Here is a 25,896-nt window from a genome sequence, read left to right on the forward strand (position 1 = left end):
TCTCCAGAAGGAGACACCTTCAAACAATTTTGCTTGGCTTGCATGTCGCTGAAATTTTGCATAGACGCAGAACACAACCTGGAAGAACACATAGGCTACTTATGAAGTTTTTTAATTCCACGCAGACAGAGTCGCGGGCCACAGCTAGTCCTAATATAACCTCAAACAGCCTTACCAACATTATCAATAATTGGTCAATCAATAATATGAACAACAGATGACGCTAATAAAATAGACGCAATAGTTAGAATTAATTAAATTATCTATTTAAAATAAGAGGTCATTTATGCCAACGAAATTGTGACGACGTGGCCAGTTTAACATTAAAAATTACAACGACAAATTTAGGCGCGAAGGGAGTGCAAGACGTGATACGAACGAGTTAACAACGAAATTGATTGTGCTCATTTATTTTACTGTCAATAGTGTGTAACAACGGAACAAAGCAGATTATCAAAATGATGGTACTAGTTTACTTTTATCCAGTTATATCTAAGATCTATGTGGTCAAGATAATTTATTCCTTCTGTACATTTGATATGGGTCGAAATTACGTACATTTATTATTAATTCTTATACGGGAGCATACGCATTAAGGAATATACTTACTTAGTATTTATAGGAGTTAGTAAAATCTTTCCTTTACTTTTATGGATAACAGTGATATCATAAATTATGATAAAGATTTCTTTTTTTAGAGAACTATTGAGAAACGGACCACTAAAATCAAAACCATAGTCGTATTTCTTTTGCTTTTCAATAATAATGAAGACAGGCGTGAAGTGGGAGCAATTCCGCGTTTCGCCTGATGAGTGTGGTGCCAGAGGCCTAATTTTAGTCCACGTTCCCTTCCCACCCTTTTCATATGAAAGGATTGGAAGGGGAAGTGGATTAGACAGAAGAGGGGACTCACAGAAAAAGGATATATCCTCTTCCTATGCGTCCCCTCCTCTGTCGATTAAAGGTAGGCAACGCATCTGCAATTACGGATGTCTATGGGCAGCGGTCGCTTCGCTGTTTAGGCGGATTCAGGTGGCCGCTTGCTCGTTTGCCACCTTATGATATACAAACAAAAATAAAAAATAATAATATGTGAAATCTTAATAAATAATATTTAACATGAAATCCTTTTTTATACATAAATTTTCAAAAAATAAAGAACTCTGACGATTTATATACTTAAGGTTATTATTAAAGGAATCCAGTAATCGTGTAAGACACGCAAAATAGATATAAAAACCTCCCACCGTGTTATTCTTTCGCTTCGGTTATTCCGTAAAAGACAGCACGCCAAATCTTACCCCATTAGACTAAATGCATTAGAAAGAAAACAACGAATCGTATAAGCACTAATTTTATCGTATTTATCGTAGAGGACTGCTACTAAATTAACGTAGCTCAGTAATTTTCCAACAATGTTGGTAATGTTTCGACTGAATCAATTACAGCTTAAAAGAATTCACTTACCCGATAAATATTGTATGAGGGGAAAAAACTTAATATTATAACATTCAAACAATCAAACATGAACAAAATCATAAGACATTACATATTAAAAATTAGAGTAGTTAAAGATACTAAGCCGAAATTTTATAAACAAAGCACGTAAAACATTTTGCTGGAGCTAACATTATATCAACTCGAGCGATTCGTTTCATGGCTTTGGAACATGGTGATCTGTAAACTGTAAACTTTAAACGTATTTACAACACGGACGTTTAAGGTAATATTACACGTATAAATAAGCGCTTTACACATAAAGTCTAGAAGACTACAAGTACAAATTAAGACACCAGAAGCATACATCATACATACATCATCATCATCATCATCTCCCTGACCTTATCCCACTTCCGTAGGGTCGGCACACAGGTTTTATGAACCTTAAAGTTTTGGCTTAAGTTTTTACGGCCGGCCGCCTGCCTGTCGCCAACCCTACTTGGCAGAAGCATACCTACAACCTAAATAAATTGATGAAGACTACCAGATCTTATAAGGTCATAGTAAATTGCATATAATAAATATGCAATTTAAGTACTAGTAAATCCACGGTATTTAAATTTGATAAAAGAGAGAAGTAGGAAATTGTTTGATTCCGATGATGTCATCATAGTTCCCTTTTCCTGAGTCTTTCTTTATTCTATGAAGTCAATAATTTTAAATTTATACGACTTGTTAACTGACGACACACGAGCACATTTTTGTTATATTTTAATCTCAAGAACTCAGTCTCCAAATAGCATAGGCAGGCGGCCAAGCGTTGTGGTATTCATCTAAATTCAGAGTGGGTTCTGTTTATTTAGACCATACAATCAGTGCCCCTGTTGCGAGAGAAAAGAAAACATTTCAATGTAAAGTCGGACATACTCAATGTTTCATATATGCAGCGGGAACAAATGAAAAACAAAGAACACTTCTAATTTTTCCAATTAACGAGCATTTGTATTCGTTAGGCAAATCTTTTTCAAGTTATAAATAAATAATTTAACCTTCATAAAAGTCTTTACCTAACAGACCACCGTTTTCTAAAAATAACTGAAAAAAAAGCCAAAACGAAAAATCATTTGTATTTCTAACATCATTTTTATTATTATTATCTCGATTCATTTATAGTTGTGGGAGCTTGTATCAAGCCTGATACCTCCACAGCCAAGCAACGATTGTTAATCCTGTAATTATTTCAGCACTTACGTCGGCAATAATCGTTACATTTAAATAATTCATGTCAGACAGGCCGTTGAGGAAATTGCTTAATTCAATATGCGCATCGTAAAATTTATGCCTTTGGGTAGAAAGAAATGTGATTAAAATTATTTTTTTATTCATTTTTCTGACTATATATTTAAAACTATATATACTAAAGAGTTATAGTAGTTAATATATAAAATAAGTAATAGCAAAATCATAATTAAATCAAATTTTTTAAAACTAAATGATCGTTACAGTTCTTCGACTGTGGTATTAATAAAACTTACATATTTTCAAATATATTAAATGTACAAAACTGTAAAAGGGAATTTCAAACAGTCGAAACATTATATTTCACTTTGCTGCAGCGCTTTGATAATAAAATTAAATCGGTTTGAATTCAATCAAGATAGTGCCTGAAAATAATAGCTTTCACATGCAACGATTTTTTTTTTCAATTCGTTTATTACCTTTTTTTATTTTGTTAGCTATTTCAATGTCTAATCGTTTCTTAATTTAGAAAGTTATTTTTTTTAATATTTTACCTTTAGTATTGAACCATTAACTTTCTTTCTTTAACAAAAAAATATTTGATTGTATACTGTAACTTTTTCTATTTACAAATTCTTCATATTTTGTGATCTTTGTGCTTTTTAAATTTTTTCTTACGATTCTCAACAAAAATATTTTATGATCGAAAAGTTAAGCCTTTAAAATTTTGACATCACGAAATTGTCGGCTTTTAAAATTGAGTTTTATAAAAATTGATTTCCTTTGCGCTCTTCATACTACTAGAAATAGAAAAGATTCTGAGATTGAATTTGCAACAGTTCTATGAAAATAAAATTTAGTAAACTTGTTGCCGGTATGAACATTTCATTCCTGATCTTGTCAGTATACGTAAGAGAAAGAAATTGCAACGAAAAGTTACTAAGCTGTTTAATATTTTTTCGGTAATCTGAACGATTAAAAAATATTAAATTAGAAAAACAAAACTTCAAACGAGATCCCAAATAAAACCTTAAATTAATGTAAAAAGGTGGTTTGTAATTCTATTTATGACGTTCTGGTCGTGAATCTGTATCATTAATCATTAGTATTACTAAAAAGAAGCTATTCGAATATTAGTATGAATAGAATGCTAAATCATTTTTTGGGAGTTTGCATGTTGATTTAGTAATACTTTAAGCCAATTGTCTTTATTTTACTTTCCTTATTTTAAAGATTAAATAATGAGAGATACAAAATAAAAAACTTACAGGTTTAATGAACTTTTATTTAATAAATATATTTTTTTAAATAACTCACAATTCACGAACACAAGACTTACAATTTTATGTAGTTTTATTAACGCGTATAATTATAAATTTCAATGACAAACGTAATCTGAACATACATATAAAATAGTAAATTAAATAACACCAACACATTTCATAACATTTTTGTTTTGTTGGTTCATCAAACTGTGTCGGTATGGAGTTGTGAAACGCCGCTGCAATATCAAGTTAGTTACGAGAGTTTTGCAAACGAACCGGTGCTATTTAATAATGAAATGTTCATGTAACTTGTTTTTACCAAACAAATATAAAATGAATTGAAATCATTTATGAAAAAACTATCACTATCAAATACTTCTTGGTTTAGTGAAAATGTTCAAGCTATAGAATCCATTTGATGCAGGTTTATCGTTAAAATTACTTAGAGCTTGAAAATGGCCTCGGTCGAGGATCAGAGTAACCTTTAGTAGTCCAGTATCAATAATAAATATTAATTTTCGCGCACTTTCAACTAAAATACTTATATTTCTGAGAGTAAGGAAAAGGGTTGAATTGGCTGCCGGAACGAGGGGTCCGGTTGATATAGTCCTCGAGGGTCAGCTCCAAAACATATACCCACTTGCAATAACAATATTTTCAGTTGTCACTACAATACTGACACGAGGAAACAATTCTATTACATTATGCCTTTCCACTTTTTTTTTGCTTTTAATATAATTTTAGACAACTTTATGAGAAAATAAACATTCTTTCTCGGTCCGTTGCTCGTTTGCCCCCTTCTCCTATAAAAAAAAAAAAAAAAAAAAAAAAATAAACATTTTTTTTTCTCATAAAGTTTTTTTTAAATTTTTTTATCATATGTTGTACCGTCTACAGTAACTTTACATTACCTACTAGATTATAAATGTGTTTACGTGTTTTTATTTTCTAACTCATATTAAATTTTTATTTTAGTGATTTATTTGACACGAAACTACCGAGCTAATGGTTTCTGTTTACTGACAACGTACATTTTGTACATTATTCGTTATTTCGTCGGGCTATTTGTTCTCATGCAACTGTCGAGTCGAATTAAAAACTTGTTTAAATAAACGTCATTAAAATTATTTGTACAACTTTAAAATTAAAATTCTGATTTTTATTGATAACTTTCGTGCATTTATGTTGCCTTAAACCTCAACTAGTTAAAATTTAATAACATTTTCATTCTTATTTAATGCAAGAACGTAAATTAATCTTCATAACTAGAACAAACATATCTTACACTACTTTGACCACAAGACTTAACTTTCAAGCATTATTCCATACTTAAAGTCAGTAAAAATACCGAACCAAAACTTTAAATATAAAATAAACCATAATATAGTGAAAGGCTAAACTTTTGTAACCTATCCAGGGGAAGCTGAGAGAAGTTTTATCAGTGGGAACTTTAAACATCGATGTTATCAGCGATCGAGGAAGAGTTTCCAGTTCTTTGAGTGTTATCTGAATCCAACCGAACGCCGAACTCTAATACTTATTGAGCTCTTCGTTATTAACTTCGGAATATGTTTGAAAGTAAAGAAGTTTTAACCCTAGCGATACTTACTCCACTTACTCTATTGGTTTGCATAGGAATCTAAAGAGCAAAATTGTATTTTAAATTGATGTTACGCTACACAATTGGTATTATAGTTAATTTAAACATTATTTTCCACTGTCCAAAAATATTGCAAAAATTTTGGCAATGAAACCTAATGCAAACAGAACATTCCAACAACAAATTTAAAACTATGATTTGAATATCGAATCAGCTACAGTATTCTTTTCAATGAATTTGGAAATTTAATGCTATGCTACACTTACATGCTATTTTAGGAATTAAAAAGCCAATGTCCGACACAACGCATATTTGCACAGTAGTTTAACCGTTTCACGAATTTTAGTGAAGAAAAAACTAAAAATACTCTGCGTCAAGTAATCGTAATTAGACTACGAAAAAGGAATTACAAGCGAAAATTATTTACTTGCATTGCTCATTCAGTACAGTACATTTCGTTCTTTCACCTGCAGTAACTTATTCTACCCTTTCCGGGAATTGTTAATAATTCATACAACGTCTACTGCCTGTGGATTACGGACTTACAATGTTCTTCCATATTTAGATATTCTAGTTATGAATCTCTAAAAGTCTAAAGCCTTTCGCATATTATGTGTTTACATCTATATCTGTTTGGTATCAAGCAGGTATACTTTGGTATTGTTTTGATTTTGTTTTGTGATCCGTTATATTTTTGGAAATTACTATTTCATAATCACGGGTACAAAATTCATATATATATATTTGCAATCATTATTTAGTGTTTATAATGGTACGTTATAATTATTTTTACGGCAACTATTTATTAAATAAAAACTCTCTATTAAACGCAATTTTCCATCTCCGTTGAAGGCTGTACTAACACACTTGACCCATTTACCCATAAGTGATGTATTAGATTAAATTTGTTTTTAATGCAAGTATGATTTTAACTATTTATTCGCATGCGCATTTAATATCAACAAATTAATTCATTTCGTTGGAATATAAAACAAATTTATTAGTAAAATATATTTTTATTTTTTGTAAATTTGTTTCAACAAATCAAACAATTATTGGACAAAAACGTCAATCACAGCGTCAAAAAATATTAAAGTTTACCAAGAGCTTTAGATTATGTTTGTGTTTTCAGAATTTCTTTCTTTGTTTTCTTTTATTGTTTAAATTTTAAATGTCCTTGTAACCAAACCATCGGAGAACAATGCCGTATGTCTATTCTTTTCACTGTAACGTCACATAAAATAAGACCAGCCTTTTCAAATCATATGAACATAAATTATTTATAAGTCCCAAAGCTTCACATTCGGTGAAAAAAAATGAAATCCAAGTGTAATATTGAATTGGATAAATCCATGAATAATTCCATGAGACACTTCGATTCTATGTCACCGGAAAGAAAAAAATCATTTTGCCGTGTGGTGCATCTTGTTATACAAGGCTGTAAAGTACATATTGCTTTATCTTTTTATAAAAGAAAACGAAAGGGATGATGATATGGTCTTATACTAATGTTTGAAAGTTGAAATACACAAATAAGAATTCTCATGAAAAGTTGTGAAACTGTTTAAACGGTATTTTTTACATAACTTTAACTTCTTAGCACATTCCGTCATATTAAAATAAGTAACAAGAAGTAATTTGTTTACTTTAATTGTTACCAAAACAACTGAAGAACTGTTATTGTTATAAAGCGTATGCACAAGTGAATGTAAAACGACATTACCATGTCGTTAAGTTCCAAGTTAGTGTTTAGTACTGTTTCAAATAGCTTAAGTTTATAAGTTGTCAAAACTTAACTGCCACTTTAAAAATTGTTATTTTTAAACTTAATTTAAATAGCCACAAGGTTTTTAAAGTTTTGCATAAATGTTAAAAAAGCAAGTAATTTTTTTAAACGCACACAAACAGTTGAACTGTTTATACGAAAATATATCTGAATAATATAGACTTACCCAAATAATTACCGAAAGTTGTTCCTTTACGCACGTGTTGTGAATACGGTAACAATAAACAACGATGTTAATTTCATTATTTTCTTTTGTATTCTATTCACTAGGCAGCTCGGACAGCAAGCCATTTTGTGATTAATTTATTTATTTCATTATTCAGAACATTATTGATAATTTATTCATTAAAAAAACAAAACGTAATTCGTTACATCAAATACATAGTGAACAGATAATTAATATTAAAGCGCATTCTTATTGTTTTTATAATCGGTTATATAATATATACATTGATTGTTTTATAAATAATATAAAATGGTGAAATAAATAAAAACCATATTTAATCTGCATTCAATATTCTTTGTTATAAAAATAAAAACATACTCCAATTACACTTTATGTCTTACAAATCTGTAGAAATATTATAATAAATCTTAAGTAATATATGCAGACAAAGTCAAGCACTTATTGCATATTGTATATCTTTCAACGGAGAAAACAAGGAATGAACATAAAATAATAATAGAGAGCAAGATCTCGCAGTTACCCACTTCAAAGTTTTGCTCATAAATTTCCAATACGGAATAGTTTATTTTAATAGAAAGAATTCTTAATGTACTTGTGCATTATCAATTTAAAACATGCACTTAGAACTATGTCACAGATAGCTTTCTAGCTAAAAAGTAAATTCTTTCCATTTTTTCTATAAAAATTTAGCACACATTTAAATGTGTCACATTACATCAAATTAATATCCAAAGTTTATATGAAATCATATTGTTCGAAATTTTAGAGGTATTTTCACACAGACAGAAACACGAAGAACTTGCATCAATTAACGGTTTTCGATCATTGGTTCGAGAACAAAAAAGTTACCACATTGTTGCCCGGAAGACTTATGAAAGGAACTCGTTGCGAGTGATCGACATAAGTACAGCGAACACAACTCGAAGGATTTATGTCTCACATAAAACGTGCAACCTACTTGCGGCTGTGCCACGTAAAATTGTACAACCCTGCGCAACCTCTCGGGAATTTCTGCACACACGTAACAAAAGATTGAATTATTCTTATGGCAAGTGATTCCCACAAAAAAGTATAGACAGGTTACTCCATTGTTTTCTTATATCATAAGGAGGCAAACGTAAAGGGACCCTTAATGCTAAGAAATCAACATCGCTCATGGACATCCGACATCTTTGAGAAGGCTCAAAACCATACAAGTTGAGAAAAATAATCATAAAAAAAACCTTTTCTGTTCTTTTAAATTTTTACTTTGCTTATGTGCTTATAATTATTTATTGTCTATATTAAATGTATTTATGTATATTTCATAATTAAAAACTTATATATATTTTTATTACATGAACGTGTAATGACTTACATTATGACACTTACGATAAAACTTTTAAATTGGATTATGCACAAGAAGTGCCCACGTTTCGTCATTTCGTTGTTTTGTTTCCTGTTTCCTAAAGAATAATGAATAAAACATTTTTGATTAACAATACAAGTGATTTCTTTAACAAGGAAAAAACTTAAGTTATTGTTATAACAAAATTAAAAATATATTAAACATTCGTAGATAATTGGTACTACTTAATGTACCTGTCGCTTCAGTTTGAGCACAAAATTACTACGCTTACAAAACCCCGATAATATCAGCAATTAAACATTTTGTTTTGCTTTTTATCAAGCGTTTACTTAATCCAATTTATCATCCATCCATTCAGCCTCGTAACGCCCACTGCTGGGCATAGGCCTCCCCCAAAGTTTTCAGTGACTTTGAGCCGCCTAAAGTTGCCCGCAGTGAGGGGCCACGTCTCAGTCAACACTGGCAACACACACTGGTCGTAGACTTTCGTCTTGAGACACTGCGGTAGGTCTTGGGACGAGAGGATACCCCGTAGCATCCCGAACGCTGCCCATCCAAGTCGGATTCGGCGATTGACCTCCTTCTCGAAGTTGGACCTACCTAACTGGACAGTTTGTCCTAGGTAAACATACTCGTCGACAACTTCGAGGGTATGGCCTCCGATGGTTATTGGAGTGGGTGGAACATGGATATTCGACATGATCTTCGTCTTATCCATGTTCATTTTCAGACCCACTCGTTCGGAGGCTGTAATTACAATTTATCATAATGATGTTTAATCCCCAATAATTGGTGATAAGACGTTTGTCTATTTAAAATTATTCAAAGATTAACGCGAATACCGGCGAACATGAATTATTTGGCTAGGTACGAGGGCTGATTGATAAGTATCCGGAATGAAGAAGAGAAAAAAGAGATATTTGAATAAATTTAATTTATTTTTCTACATATGTTCCTCCTAGCTCAATACACTTAGACCAACGCTTCTCCAGGGCCATTATTCCATTTTTATAAAAAAAACTGTCAAGTCCTTCAAAATAGCCATTAACGGCGTCAATCACTGCAGTGTTGGACGAAAATTTCTGCCCTCCGAGCCATTTTTTCAAATTTGGGAACAGATGGAAGTCGAAGGGGGCCAAATCTTGCGAATATGGCGGGAGGGGCAGTAATTCGAGGCGTAACTCTTTAATTTTTGCCATCGCAACTTTTGCAGTGTGGACCGGTGCATTATCGTGGTGGAACAATATTTTTTTCCTATTCAAGTGGGGTCTTTCTTGTTTCACTGCGTCACTCAACTTTTGCAACAAGTTTGCATAGTATGGGCCATTTATTGTTTTCCCCTTTTCAAGGTAATCCACATAGATGACACCTCTAGCATCCCAAAATACGGTTGCCATAACCTTGCCTGCCGATAATGTCGTCTTCGCCTTCTTTGGTGCGGGTTCGCCGCTTTTAGTTCACTGTTTAGACTGCTCTTTGGTCTCCGGCGTGTAGTGGTGGATCCAGGTCTCATCAACTGTTATAAATCGACGAAGAAATTCATTGGGATTCCGTCTAAAAAGTTCCAAACACTCCTTTGAAACATTCACTCTTTGTTTCTTTTGCTCGTCGTTCAAAAGCCGCGGCACACATCTGGCACAAACCTTTTTCATAGATAAATGCTCATGTAATATGTTCAAAACGCGTTCAGATGAGATGTTCACAATTTGGGCTATCTCCCTGAGTTTTAATCGACGGTCTTCTAATACAATATTTTTTATTTTACTGACCATTTCTGGGGTAGTTACCTCATTTGGTCTTCCGCTACGGGGAGCGTCATTGCAGCTCGTTCGTCCTCGTTTGAATTCTGCCACCCAAGAGTGGATAGTGCTAAATGAAGGTGAAGAACCCCCTACCACACTATTCAACTTAGTTTGAATCTGGGTCGCCGATTTCCCTTTTAAAACATAGAACTTTATGACGGCACGAACCTCCGTTTTCTCCATTTTCATGAAAATGAAAACTGTCTCACTATAAAGCTGAATATTTTTTAAACAAATAATTATTATTTCCTAAAATTACATGTATTGAGATCGTAAAAGACTGCAAATTACGTTTCTAGTAAAATTTTGTTTTATTTCTTTTTTTTTTATTGTCGTTTCGGATTCTTTTCAACCAGCCCTAGTATTTACATGTTTTCATAGTGCTTAACCGTTTACTTAAAATTTATTTAATTTGCTTAAAAAATGTAAAACATCAGACGTTTTTTTTTGTTTTGTATTGTCCTTAGAACTTAAGATTTGTACCAAATTTAAGATAGATCTATCAACAAGAAATGGGTGTAATTTCAATTACTAGTTTTGACCGAAATAAACAGACCAAGTCAATTAACGTTTAACTCAGTCGTTAACTTGGTTTTGATAGTCGTTCGAAAGTATTGATATTTCTTGAACATTGCCAACAACCTAGAATAAAGTGAAGGCAAAAGTGTGTAATCCCTAGAGGCTATAAAAGTTACAATTTTATTGGCCGCAATGTTGCTTTACTGGATGCGAAACATTTTGAGACGGCAGCGACTTTTAGTACGTTGTCTTTGTCCCTTGTAACTATCGCCTTTAAAATGTTAGATTTTATAGGTCATTTTATTAAAACATAAGTGAATAAAGGAAAACGTTTACTGTTGTGTTAGTCTCTAACCTTACATTTTATTTTTTGTAACTTAAAAATTACTGAATAGCTTAGTTTTTTTATTTGTTTTAGTTCTTAATTAAAAGGAAAATTTATATGTGCTTATTTTATCTATGCTCAATATTAGAAAAAGGAAATATTTGATTGTTTGTATTGAAACTACTGTGGAGTAGCTACACTATGCCCGGGTGTAATAGGCTATATTTATACTAGGTAGCTTTTTAATTCCGCTCGGAAGAACCAGCAAATACTAGTTGATGAATAAAAAGGAGCCTTAAAGATACACATACGCTGCGTTGTACTACATCAATCCATCAAGCTGAATGTGACAGCGTAGTAGTAAGTCCCTTTATCAGTCATTCCGAGACATATTGCGAAACTCTGACTTGACTGGACTTACATATAACTGAGAATTCACTATCGAAACATGTATGAATACATTTTGTCATCTGTCTCATTTACTTTTTTATTTACTTTGACAAAAGAGAGCACAATATGTTTAATGCCTAAGTTAAATCAGTTAAAAGCAACGATTAACTGACGTGTTTATAATAGAATATTCTCGTATTAGCAAACTGAATAACTATTAAATTATTGTAAGGGAACGTCAATTATAATTTAATTTTGAGAAAGTTAACCGAAGTTTCGTAGTTAAGAACTTTCATCGTGCAGCATTCATAGCGGCTGATACAGGTTAGTCTTACATAACTTTACGCTAACTTTTGTTACTAATTCCCTAGATACATAGAAATTAATTGGAAAAGGAAAGACTTTGAAGAAAACTCGTGTAGTTTTCTTAATGACTTAAATAACTATTAAAAAATAACAAATATTTTAATCTACTATTAAAAGTATATTGTTTACTACAATTTAAATTGTAAACATGCAATTAATTAGTTTATTATCTTTTGCTACATGAAGCGGTACTATTCTAGAACTAATATTATACAAACTTCAGAGGTTCGTAACTTTAACTCACTGCTTTTAAGCCATTGCATTGAGTAATTTAACAGTAGTTTCAAAGTTATCTCTAATGGATATTACACTAAAACAGTTAATAAAATTAGCTAATAATGTATACGTATGTGTAAATTGAAACAATACTATATTTAACATGCAATCCTTATTAACTTTATACTATAAAAACATAAAATATAAAAAAATGCAATCTCGCGGCCACTTCCGTAACAAAAAGTTGAAAATCACTTGATAATCATTTCAATGGTTAAAATTTAAACAATACCTATATATATGTGTATTTGACTATAACTAGATATAGATTAAATTTTCCTCTAAAACTGTATGCAAAATGCCATCGTATTCGAATCGTCATAGATAAGCTTCTTCATTCGTCCCAGTGGACAAAAGCGAGCGCTCGATAAATCAAAGACTTGCGGCGACCGTTTTGCTTAATGTCGCAAACACATGCTATTTGTGTAATTGAGATAGATAAAAAATAAGTCTCGTGAATATATACTTAAATTTTTGTTCAATCCAAAAAACAGAAAGCCAATTGATATGAAAATAAACCATAGTATGTACTTCTACTAAAAGGAAGTAGCTTCCAAGTAATAACGGCTATACTAGACAAACCGTAGATATACAATATAGAAGCATAAAAAAGCACGTTTTCAAATTAGTACCAAAAAAAAATTTTAAAAAACATGTTCAAAATTGTTTCATTTATAAAGCTTTAATTTTACGACCAGTGTTGGGTTTTACTATGGTCAGACTCTGGCTGATAATAATAAAGACTATATGAGTTGTTTCAGTAAGATAAAATATTTTCTATAATTATAATTGAAGTAATTATAATTTATATTATTATATCCTATTACTACCGAACACTCATAATAAACACTTGCAATGTTTCACTAATTGTATGCACTCTTTTTAAGTACCCAAATTGTTTGTCATTTATTTATTTGTTAGGTATTTATCTTGTAAAAAAAATGTATGTTACGCAAGAACGGATCATCCTGCTAGTATTATATACTTAAAAGGATGCTCCAACAACTGATGTAATATGTATAAGTGTTTTTTGTTCAAATAAACTATTATTATTACGCTAGCGAAGTAAATTTAAATACCGTGCACAACAAACAGCATAATTAAGTACGATGAATTACTATGTTAATCTCTAAGGGCAACACTGTAGCCCTGGAAAGCTTACCATGATTGTAAATAAAATAAAATTGTGCAGAAATACACTGAATCCACGCTGTTTATTTGCAAAAACCAACGTTTTATAAGTTTCAAGAAATCAAAGTTTTAATTTGTGCCATAGAAAAACAAAATCATTAAAATATTTTTACAAAATTGGATAAATATAATATTTTATGCATTATGTATATTTTATTTTATAAAGTACAATTGTTTTTTACCACCTAATTCATTTTATTAATCTATATATATAAAAGAAAGTCGTGTTAGTTACACTATTTATAACTCAAGATCAGTTGAACTGATTTAGCTGAAAATTTATGGGGAGGTAGCTTAGAACCAGGAAACGGACATAGGATAATTTTTACCCCGTTTTCTATTTTTTATTCCGCGCGGACAGAGTCACGGGTAAAAGCTAGTTTAAAATAAAAAAGTAAAAAAATTGATACATTGCCTACCTTGGATATTTTCTTTTCATATCTTTTTCACTACTCTAAATGCATGCGCAAGGGAAAAGGAAAGGAGTCGGGCTGTAGAACATATTCATGAAATTAAATAGGAAATGGTGTTTTGGCAATTTATCTGATAAGCATGTAATTAAGTGTTTAAAACTTCACATAACTATCAATCAATAATTTAGGAGGACCATAAAATTCCACACAAAGAAACCCATAAGGTGTTATTTCCACTATTTCTTTTTATATACTAAAAGTAATTAACAAGGAAATAATAATACTATGATTAAAATCTGTATTTTTATTTTACTATACAACAGCAAAATATAGATACTTATGCTATACTTGTTTTTAAATAACATCAGTAAATACTTGTCACTGTGACTAATTTTTTCATTTTCAATTTCAGCACATTGTTAGGCCAATGTAAATCTCACTACACTTTCAATGAGACTTCATAGTTTGATGTAACATATACAAATATGCTTTTCAATAAGATTTATTACATTTTTTTTAAATTGGAACATATAAAAATCACCACCAAATCACTTAAACACTTATTGGAAGTTAGTTTAACTGAAATTAACTAATAATCATGGAGAGTAATGCTCGGAATTTCTTTTGTTCTTTAAGCCATCATACTATTATATTTTCTTATATCTACTAAAATATAACTTTAGTTAATTATAATATGGTATACAAAAATACATACCAGCAAGATATGATCCTTGTCAGTGTTAGGCATATTATTTGATCACTGAGTATGCAAACCACCAAACGGGTTAAACTTTTATTTTGATTTATGACTCTTAGTAGTAGTTATCCTAGCCTGTGCAGTTAGTGGTTGCCTTAGTTTTCTACCAATTTTATCTTCCTTAAGTTGTAATACAATTTGCTCTGTTTTTCTCAAATTTTTGTTCAATTTTTCAATTCTCTGTTGTCTTTCTTGTATGTCGCTGATGAAATCATCGACTTCTTTCTTCATACTATCCACATCTATGTCGGGAACCGGATGTTTAGACTTAAACCTTGCTTTTGATAAAGATTCTAGTTGCAAATTGAGTATTTTGTTTTCCATTATCGAACTTTTCTGTTCATACTCCACGCACATTTTACCAAATCTTTTTCGAGATTCGACGACCACATTCATAAGATTTTCGCATTTTTCCTCTAATGTTAGGTCTTCTGTGTCTAAAAAAGCAAAGTTTCTTTAATTTGGTTAAAGATTCGTAATTTTAAAAGTTTAAGTCATGCGTTGCTCACCCATTTTATGTAATAGTGTTTTTTTTAACAAATTTAGGAATTTTTGTACCCAAATATTAAATTATTAATAGTGGCAAAATATAATTATTGCTTCATAATAAAACTTTAACGGAATGGACTTCAAAACTTGCTTGTAAACACAAAACATAAACAACGAGTACGACAAAGATTATTTTTCTATAATCTATGACAAAATGCACTACAGAATATAAACAAAGTAACTGATCACTGATATGTTTTTTTTAACTTTAGATTAACAATGTTTTTGGAAATCAATCCCTTCCTTATCCGTTATAATTTCAATTTTGAGTTTTTCAACTGCAAGTGCCTGCTTTGAAACAAGTTCATAACTATTCTAACGAACGGATTTCAATTTAAAGTTGGAAAGCCAAAAATTCTATCAAACGAGTTGTAGAAAAATATTTCATAAATATTTCATAGTCTGCGGGCTTATTACTAACTTATTTTGTATCCTAAATGGGAAAAATATTACATGGATTATATGTAACTCAACTAATTAATTTAAATTTGATAATTTAATCGCAAATACGAATCTTAATAACGAATACGTATATTCGATACGATATGTACGAATTTTAATCGATAATATCTTGCAAATAGAAACTAAAGTGGAAACCATAACAAAAGTATTCAAATTTTAATAATTATAGCAGCAATCAACACTAGCGTCGTTTTTTAATCGAAATCAAAAATAAATTTTTAACACCACTACAACTACTTTAATAACAAGCGGGAGTTTAGTAACCGTCTGCACCAACAAATGGCAAAAATCGTGACCTAATTCTACTTGGCAGACTTCACACTTGAAGTGCTTGTTTACAAACAATTTAGTAAAGTCTATTGTGTATTAATTTTATTTATTTAATCTTTTAAACTTAACTACTGTCTGCGCACATTTTTCATTTACTTAATTAATAGCCTATGTTCTACGTCTTAGCTAATTGGGCCATTCTGGAGATACCTAGAACTAGACATATATCCATCCAAACATACGCATTTGTAAAATTAGAATGATTTCACGTTTAAAGAAAAAAAAATTGGATTTAATTTAAAAACAAGAAATGTTAGTAAAACTTGTTATAGTTTAAAGTTATTTAAACATTTAAAAAAATGGTACAAAAATTGTGAATACAAATCAAGTATAAATTTCACGTCTTCTAAAAAAAAGTCGACTAATTTGTGATTTCCCTAAGCGCAATAGGAAGTGGTAAACAAATATTGGTTCGTGAATTATAAATGAGGTTCGCGAAAGGGTCGGTTTACGTACAGATGTTTGCAGCCGCTGGTCGTCCATTTACTATCTTGCTCTGCGTTTAAACTCCAGTGAGAATCGATAACTTATAGGTACCTCTACAGTATACAATAGCTTTTAAAAAAATATTATTTATTTATTATTCACATAAGTAGAAGGCCTAATATACCCAAAAATACATTACCAATTAAGTGAATGTCTTAGTTCCTAAATATGATATTCCTGTAGACATGGTCAAGGGGATGGTCTAAACCAAAAATATCTTGTAAAAAAATCGAAATTAACAAAACACACAGTCAAACAAGTTATCCATATAAAACATACAAATGGGCCACAATTTGCAGTTTCTCGTGTATTTTTCATATGTAAAAGTTTGGCTCATTTCATTTTATTATTTTATTCAGTTAAAGCTTTATAATTGAATACTTTAGCGTACCGCTCCCACGTCTTGTTAAACTACTTCTAGACCAAGTTCAGACGAGGATAATTGAGAAGTTCTGTGAAATTCGCTACATTAAAAGCTTCAAATAGAAATAAATGAGCGAAATATAGTCATTACTTGCGTTATGTGGTATTATGGAAATATAGAGACATTACAGATGATAAATTCATAAGAGCTAACTACTGCGGACTCTGAACAGTTCTGTTCTGTTCCATGTGCTCATTATCAAAATTACTATGTATAAACTCTAATAAAACTAAGTTTTTTATATACCCAGTCTAAAGGAAAAAGTCCGTAAGTCTTGTTTATCTTATCTGAATTTAAATTTTAAAACACGCGACTTGTATCTCGTCCATGCAGTGCAACATGAATTGTACATTTTAAACTAGCAACATCTGCTTTAAGCTACTTCAAAGCAACTTTTACTTTTTTTTACACATAATTTTTTTAAAATGAACTATGGATTTGCCTTAAAAATAGACGAAAGAGCGAGACAGAATATTAATGATAAAAAATATAAATGTAAATAAAAAAGAATAAAAAGTTTTGTCAAATATAAAGGAATTAATAATTAAGAGAAATTCCCTTACGTAATACATAACGTATAATTACGTTAGTACTAAATGCTAATTAAATAAATTTGTAATGACGCCATGTCGTAAAGGTTGTTATTGTAACTAGAACGGCCGTGTGACACGAAATTAACTCATTGTGAGTCGCAATCGGCATCATAACGTTTCATTATTTTCTTTATAAGCCTCTTAAATTTTGAATTGTAACTAAAATCATGTAACAAAGATAAGGAAACGTTTAATTTTGATGTTTTTACATTAGGAGTATGAGGAATGGCGTGTAAAATTTACTGTTTCGGAAGTTATGTACTTTCGTTAGTAATTTAGGCTAAAAAAGACTTGTAACAGTTCTTCGTTAGATAAGGTTCAAGATATTGAAATTAAGTAGATGCAATTATTGATTCTAGATAATCAAAATATGATATTTTAAATTATATAGAACTACAAAAATATGTGGAAAGTAAACGATGAAAACATGTGATCTACCAACTTGGGTTTTAAGAACTGTTGTAAATAAAATGAAGAATAAAGAAAAATTGAATACACCAAAAGCGTTAATATTACACAGACAACATAACCAAAGACAGATATTATTTTATGCAAATGAAATATAACACGAATGTGTAGATATCTTTGCTCAGGTACAGACGTGATGCGGGAATGCGGCGCGGGAAAGCGGAACGCTTTGTACGTTGTCGGATAGAGGATTGTAAATTATGTATGACCTTCACTCTGTTTGGATTCTATACCAGCGGTCATGCATGAACGATGCTCATCAAATAAAGAAACTTTTATGTTTTAATTCGTAATATATATTAAATTAACTTTCGATAAAGAGTAGACTAGAGAAATATGTTCGTAAACGTTCGCAGGCCTCTATAGGCTTGTAAAACTTAGTTCATAACGTCTTAAAATATAATCCATCAGTACAAGTAGAAAATTGTTATATGACCGTTGTTTTCCACATCATTACATTTATAATAATGCAATTAGATCTTTGCAATTCCAACGTGCATTTCTCATGAATTAAAAATTGTAACCCAATGCACACAAACAGGTGCATAATTTATAACTTTCAATCCGATCACGTTACTAAGAAGAATAAGATATAAACTCCGAAGTAAACATATAGCTGCAATATAAGAAATGAAAGACCTTTAAAAAATTCTCTTCAATAAATTGTGAAGTGTTAAAAAACAAATAATATTCAAATAGGATCGAGGTTCTCTTACCGAGAGTTTTCACCGTCGTTATACCTGTACAAAACATATTGTTGTAGTACCTACTTATTTTGGCGACTTACATTAATTAATCTTGACTTACTTGTATCTTTTGAATCGTAATCAACCATAATATGCGCGTAATACTTCACAATATTTCTAAATAAAGTTTTGTACAAGCGAACACGATACCGATGAAATTATTTCCCATAGTAATTTTCTTTATGTTGTTTACCAACTGGCATATGCTAAATTACACCACGAGTCGAGAAGTTACAGGCTTGCACCGACTTAAACAATAAACAACGAAATAAATCATTGCAGCTATTTCTATAAAATTACATGTGAGTGATAATATAAGCTAAATAAATAAAACCATGTTCCATGATAAGTAAATAAATCGTTAAGATCCTGTATCCCACATTGTCCTTATTTAATTCATATAGACTTAGAGCGATGTGATAGAAAATGGCATTAATTATATTTTCGTCGTCTACAGCTAGTGGTCGGCTCATTGATCATCTTTGTCATTGAGGTCATTGTGCCATTTAACCAAGTACAGATGTAAAATGCATTCAATAATATGACTGTTTCCAGGTCGTGGTCATACAGAGGTCCGCGTTGAGCTGCAGATGGAGCGGTGGGCGGCGCGGGGAGGCTCGGTTCGCTTGCGGTGCGTGCACGACGTGCCGCCGCACCTCCTCGACAAGGTCGTCTTCCTCAGGCACGGCACCAAAATATTTCAGTACATCAAGGACAGGAAACCGCCGTATAGGAACTTCACAACCCCAGGAGCAGTACTGAATGTATGTGTCTTGTAACAATTATTATTATTCCTAATAAAAATCTCAACATTGTAAACTACAAGGCTCTAGAGTTTACTTGCCGCGCCTCAAAATACATCCCCTTTTTTTAAACCAAAACTAATTATTCTCCAAATTATCGAAGGTCTGATCAAAAGTAAGTCAATTTTGTATACTTTTTTTATCTATCTTCAGCGAGGCGAAACAGTTGGACGGCACTCGCAATTTCAGTTAGTCAGCCAACAGACACAATGAAAGTTATTTAACAAAATTAAAATGTATTTAGTTAGTAATTTCCATAAAATAATTATTAATTAAATTAATAAAATCGTCACAACAGAGGCAAATACAAACCCTTTGTGCGTGTCATCAAAAACACGTCGTAATAGTCACTCAGCGTAAGAGCAAAGGAAATTTCGCAAATTCACTTGATATACAAACACCTTAAAAGGCAACAAACACGGATACCAGCCGTGTAATAGCCGAGACGAGTTAATTTTCCGGGTCGAAGTTACGTGTAGGATAACCAAGCTATTTACAACGGAAAACGCGCTGTAAAAGCTTTACTGAATGTTTAATTTCAAAACAACCTTCCTCATGATAGTTCAGTGAATATCCATGGTTTAGAACGTGCTTGTTCAACATATGAACATATTGTTACATACTGAAATTAATGGTGTATTAGAATAATTTTGGCCTTTTCCGATTTAAATATAGATTTACGTACATTTGAAACTTAGACTGCAAAAGTCTTGTTGCACTGCTAAGCGCATACTACCTTCAATAACCTTGCAGATATCTTTTGGTAGTAATGAATCACTACACTACACAATAATTTTAAGTGATTGATGATAAGAGTCTTGCAATCTGACTGTTTATGGATTAACATCCAAAAGTAAAAAATTATTATCTTTTAAACGACTAGTAAATGGCTAAAATGTCGGTGTCAATTATGAAGGTAAAGGCGCCTGACAAAACAGAAATGCAAAGTTGCACTAAAATTAATTCGCTGGTACGTTCCGTTGCATGCACATAGCTCATTTAGCTGCAGGAGGGCGTAACAGGTCGACCTCAGAGCCGGGTCACAGAGTAGTAGCAGTAGTAGGTAGGAACAATTCGCTAGGTGCCAATTTATATCATTGTTACCTACAAACACAATTAGACTGTATTGCGTGGCCAGTCTCTATGAAACAGTATACGCGTGTTATTAAAAATTCCATTTCTCGTTGGGTTAACTTCTACATTTATTTTTTATATGTAGTAACAATTCTATTTGCCTATTTTTCTATGCCAAAATATTATTATTGTACTTATGATTTTCTTCCTTTTCATAACGAACAAGTAAAATTTTTTCGATGTGACATATTAATTATATTTTTACTATTTTCTTTGACTCATTCAAACTTCTCAAGTGGAAATAAAAAAGCAATTTTTCAAGGAAAAGAAGGTCCAAGTGCTGCATAAATTATATGATTTTTAAATATATTCAAGAAACCGATTTACAGAACTTGGGCATCAAATGCCGACTTGAAGATAGCAATTTTATTTATACGTAAAATATAATACCAAGCCATCATTACATCTACATTTATATTCCTTATAAAATTTAAATTCTGGGCGAATTGTTCTTAAAGTGCTGGAATTCTGAGTCACGTAGTGAAGATAATACTCACGTCTATAAGCTTTCAGCTTCCATATAACCTCGCGGCTTTAAAATGAGCTAAAGTCATACATAACTCATTTTGAAACCCTAATTTCTTCATTTTGTCTTTTCCCACTAGTCTTTGTACATTTAAAATTTTAAAATTTATAACATAACTATGCTTAAAGTTAGTAATCAGAACAAAAAACATTAAAAGCCACAGATGTAAGAGTCGCAGAAATCTCCTAATACAATTAGTTAAATTAGTATGTCAGTGTGTATATATCACAAAAATGTCATAATTTATACAAACGATGTATTGCGCTTATAACAAAAAATCCTTTTTAACATTTTTGTCTGTGTCTGTCCGCAAATACGCGTTTGATCGGGTAATCTCCGAATTAGGTGAAACGATTTTGACGCGACTTTTACTACACTGGACTGTAGTTGATGTATGCAGAAGTAACTTAGGCAAAAAAAATTCACGCTGGCGAAGTCGCGAACAACCGCTTATTATTATTAATAAGCCCGAAAGAGTTTTTTAATTGTTATTTGCGGTCAACGGAATGTATACCTATTATCCTATTATTTACTTGCAGATAGCATTGGCGACAGATAATTCAATAATCCTACAGAACTTAGACTTTGCGGCGAGCGGCAGTTATTCCTGTGAAGTATCCATGGAGACGCCAATTTATACCAAAGAATCCACCGCTAAGCAGCTTACAGTATTCCGTAAGTATTGCCCTAAGTAGGAATAAGTAAATTTAAAAAGTTATTTACGACATTCATTTGCCTCAATGTGCAAACTCTTTTCTAATCAAAAGAATTTATTATTTTGTAGGTCAGCGATCGAATGTGACTGACTGTCACTTTATAATCTGACCAGGATTTTTTTTAACTATGAACTTGTAGATCGAACTAAACATTCACAATTCATAGTGTAGAAATTGAACCTATCGAATCAAATGGTGAACGATAACTTATAAGTGTCTACATTTTACAGAGTAATTATTTTTTTAAATATATTAATTTTTTTCTAAACCTAGGTTGAAGTGTTACATTTGTGACCTTATTGTCTTTGAAGTTTTAGTCTGCGTCTTCAAATAATATGTAATTTATAATCCACTTAGTTTGATTTAAAAAGACGTGACAGCTTAACATTAAATACGAAATGATATCAACAATTAGCTTGTGGGATATCGAGTTGATTGTCGACTGACTCATTAGTGTTCGTATGATACTGGACAAATAATGTGACGTCATTTATTTTTGTACACACAACACAAACATTTATATTTTACTAGCGACCCGCCCCGGCTTCGCACGGGTGCAATGCAAAATATACCTACTACAGAATAAATGCACAATTTATTTAAGGTACTTAAATGGATAAGGATTAATGCTGTATTGTTTAAAATCACTTCATAAAAGAATAAAAATGGTTATGCTGGGTTATCCCTAAGAGATAGACATATACCATCGCGGACTTTTTTGTTGAACTTTTTAAGGTGAACAATACTGTAGTACATTATTTTGGTCTATCTCGTAGGGTTCAGCCAGCGTTTGCAATATAAGCGCAAAAAAACGTGCTTATTTACGACATCACATTAGAAAACTTTAAATTTATCAGTGTTTCTCTACTATATTATGCATTTATTATACATACAAACCTTCCTTAAGAATCACTCTATCTATTAAAAAAAACCGCGTCAAAATCCGTTGCGTAGTTTTAAAGATCTAAGCATACATACGGACATACAGCGAAAGCGACTTTGTTTTATACTATGTATTGATGAGTATAAATATAGAATAACAATAATATTGTAAAATAGGTGTTGTTAAGGGTTCGATTCAATTAGGAATTTCAAAAATTTATCAATCAAAGAGGCTTAATTCTGAGAATGGTTTTTAGTAAATGAATATTTAACTCATAATTGTGTTAAATTTTGATACCGATTTAAAATGTAGGATTTAAATTTGTATCTCTGACAAGATACTTTAACAATGGTAGACGCCAGCAACAAAATCTGTTGCACGAATTGGCCGGCTCGCCTGGTGCCAGAAGCCTAATTTTAGTCCTCTTCCCCTTCCATGGGAATGACATGGGGATTTATCGGAGGAGGGGCAGTATATTCTCTTTCTATGAGTCAACTTCTCCGTTGACTCGATGTCTATAGGACTTAATGTCTATAGGCATTGGGCAGCGATCGCTTTGCTATGTCGTCTACGAATTCAAGCGGACGCTCTCTCGTTTCCCACCTTACTTTGTATAAAAAAACTTAGTAGTTAAAGAAAACTTCTCTTCATCATTGTGTGGACGCTACAAAACAGTGCATTATAATTATCCTTTACCACATACGAGTTGAGATATCTTTAAATTACTTGCTGAAGTTCAAACCCACAAATAGTACTCGATTTTGAGAATAATAATATATTCATCGAACTGTAAAACATCAACAATCTACTAGATTCTAGACGACGACCTTTTAGACGTCTAAAGATTAAGACAAAAGTTTACGTACAATACTCGGCAATATTTAACGATATACAATTAGATTAAACGATTAAAAAGGATTATTTTTGATCCTTTTGTTCTCTTTGTTACAAAAATACTTACGTTATTTATTGACATCGTTTACGTTTAGCTTACCTAAAATATCGCCTAGCTTTAAAGTCGTTGTTCCATAATTCGAATCTCAGATGAAAACAATATTTGTGGTTCTAATAAAAACACAATATACTTGTAGATATAAACAAGATAGATAAACAATTGATAACTTAAAAAACTAATTAACCAATAAGGTTAATTACAACATTTAGTACTACTTAATTAAGGAATAAACAATACGTAAAATATAAACATGAAACACATCCAGAGTGTCTAAATTAATTAAAGTAATAACTTTTAATTTGATTAACGACTAAACTGTTCGTTAACTGGTTATAAATAACATACACTCTCAACTATGAATATACGGACATGTTTACAAAATATGAGCTTCCCCAACCTTTTCAAAACACAATCATTAGCATATGATTTCAATGCACGAAGCGGGCTCTTCGTGATATGAATCTCAAATAACTTTAAATATTTCAAATATTTAATTATTGAATTTTCGACTTTGCTCCACTGGGATACGACTCTAAATTGGTTAATATTTTTAAAACACCCTTAACTGATATCAGCTGAGACCTACGGAATGAAAGCTTTTTTGATTCTGAATTTTTGTTTCATGATTTAAAGACTTATGTAACATGTTTAGCAAACACGGTCTCAGACATTTTTACCAAAGGACAAATAGTAATAAATGAAGGTTTACTTAATTGGCACATACACAACTCAGCTTGTAACCCAGAGGGGTAAGCAGAGATCACGGACCTCCATTTGGCGTGGCTAAACGAACCTCCGCAATCCACTTTTCGCCATTTCGGAAGACGAAACGTGACGGGTGGCGATTTCAATCGATTCCAGGAAGATAGAAAGATTAAATCTGAAGTTAATTTATTTAATTAATGTGCAAAAAACATTTACCTTTTACCTATTTAATAGGCATACAGAGATAATTTTGATAGATCCAATACAATCATAACTTTAACTTTACTCTACAATTACTTACGTATTTTAAATGTTCAAATTTAATGTAAATAAATACATGAACCTTCTAAAAGACGTATCTGTTAAACAAAACAGAAAAGTTGAATTAAATTGTCCATCTGTGAGCAGCTTATACGCTCGAATGGGTTTTAAAGAGCGTGAGACGATATCGTAAGAGTGCACCGGTTTAAATGCAATTTCAGATCGTTTACGGGTTTTGAAAATACACGTGTAAATGGAAAGAAAATTGTATACGCTGTAACTTGCGCTTTTTAATAAAACATATTTAACGGTCAATTTAAAAATTATTAGATTTTATAATCATATCGAAATCAACTCGGGCATGGATTTTGCTGAACAATTCAGTATTTTAGTCAACTAAGTATTTTAGTCTGTCAGTCAAAAAACTCTCCTGCAAACTGATATTAGTAAAATGTTTTGTTGTTATTAGTAATTCAATACTCATAGTTGATTGTCTGATAATTGATATAAAAAGATATAAGGAAACAAATGTAAATGTATTATTTGTCTACACAATTCTGAAAAATCCAAAAAAGATAACGATGTTAAAAAGTTTGTCAACTTCAAGATAAATCGGGAGAATTATTATGAACCTGTAATTACAATATTATTCGTTAATCTAAACTAAGCGGGGCCATAAATAATACTTTGATAAGTACAGTCAAGCGATAAGTTTACTTTATTTTTCATAACAATTTTTTACCACAGTAAAGGCAAACTAGCAAGCGGCCACTGTATTCACCAAAACAGCGAAGCGATCATTGTCCATTTACATTGGCATTTGATACGTTGCCTACCTGTAATCGCAGAGGAGTCCTATTCCTATACGTCTCCTCCTATGCCAAATACATTTCCCCTTCCCATCCGTCCCTTATAAGAAAAGGGTTGGAAAGGGAAGAGAACAAAAATTCG

At 31.5% G+C, this 25,896-nt stretch overlaps 2 protein-coding genes across 2 annotated transcripts in view; one reads left to right on the forward strand and one right to left on the reverse strand.

Moving 5' to 3' along the window:
* Positions 1-25,896, forward strand: part of LOC106714704 — a 62,685-nt gene that overhangs the window by 30,606 nt on the left and 6,183 nt on the right. The window contains exons 2-3 of the mRNA XM_045678636.1: positions 19,518-19,726; positions 21,965-22,100. Of these exons, the coding sequence (XP_045534592.1) occupies positions 19,518-19,726; positions 21,965-22,100 (345 nt within the window). The remainder of the gene's footprint in view (positions 1-19,517; positions 19,727-21,964; positions 22,101-25,896) is intronic.
* Positions 14,547-15,444, reverse strand: LOC106714977. Its single transcript, XM_014508136.2, has 2 exons — positions 15,414-15,444; positions 14,547-15,341 (listed from the first exon to the last, which is right to left on the reverse strand). Exons 1-2 carry the CDS (start codon positions 15,415-15,417, stop codon positions 14,941-14,943), a joined length of 405 nt encoding a protein of 134 aa, XP_014363622.2. The 5' UTR covers positions 15,418-15,444; the 3' UTR covers positions 14,547-14,940.

This window comes from Papilio machaon, chromosome 7, assembly GCF_912999745.1.
Source record: "Papilio machaon chromosome 7, ilPapMach1.1, whole genome shotgun sequence".
In the NCBI taxonomy this organism is placed as follows: domain Eukaryota; kingdom Metazoa; phylum Arthropoda; class Insecta; order Lepidoptera; family Papilionidae; genus Papilio; species Papilio machaon.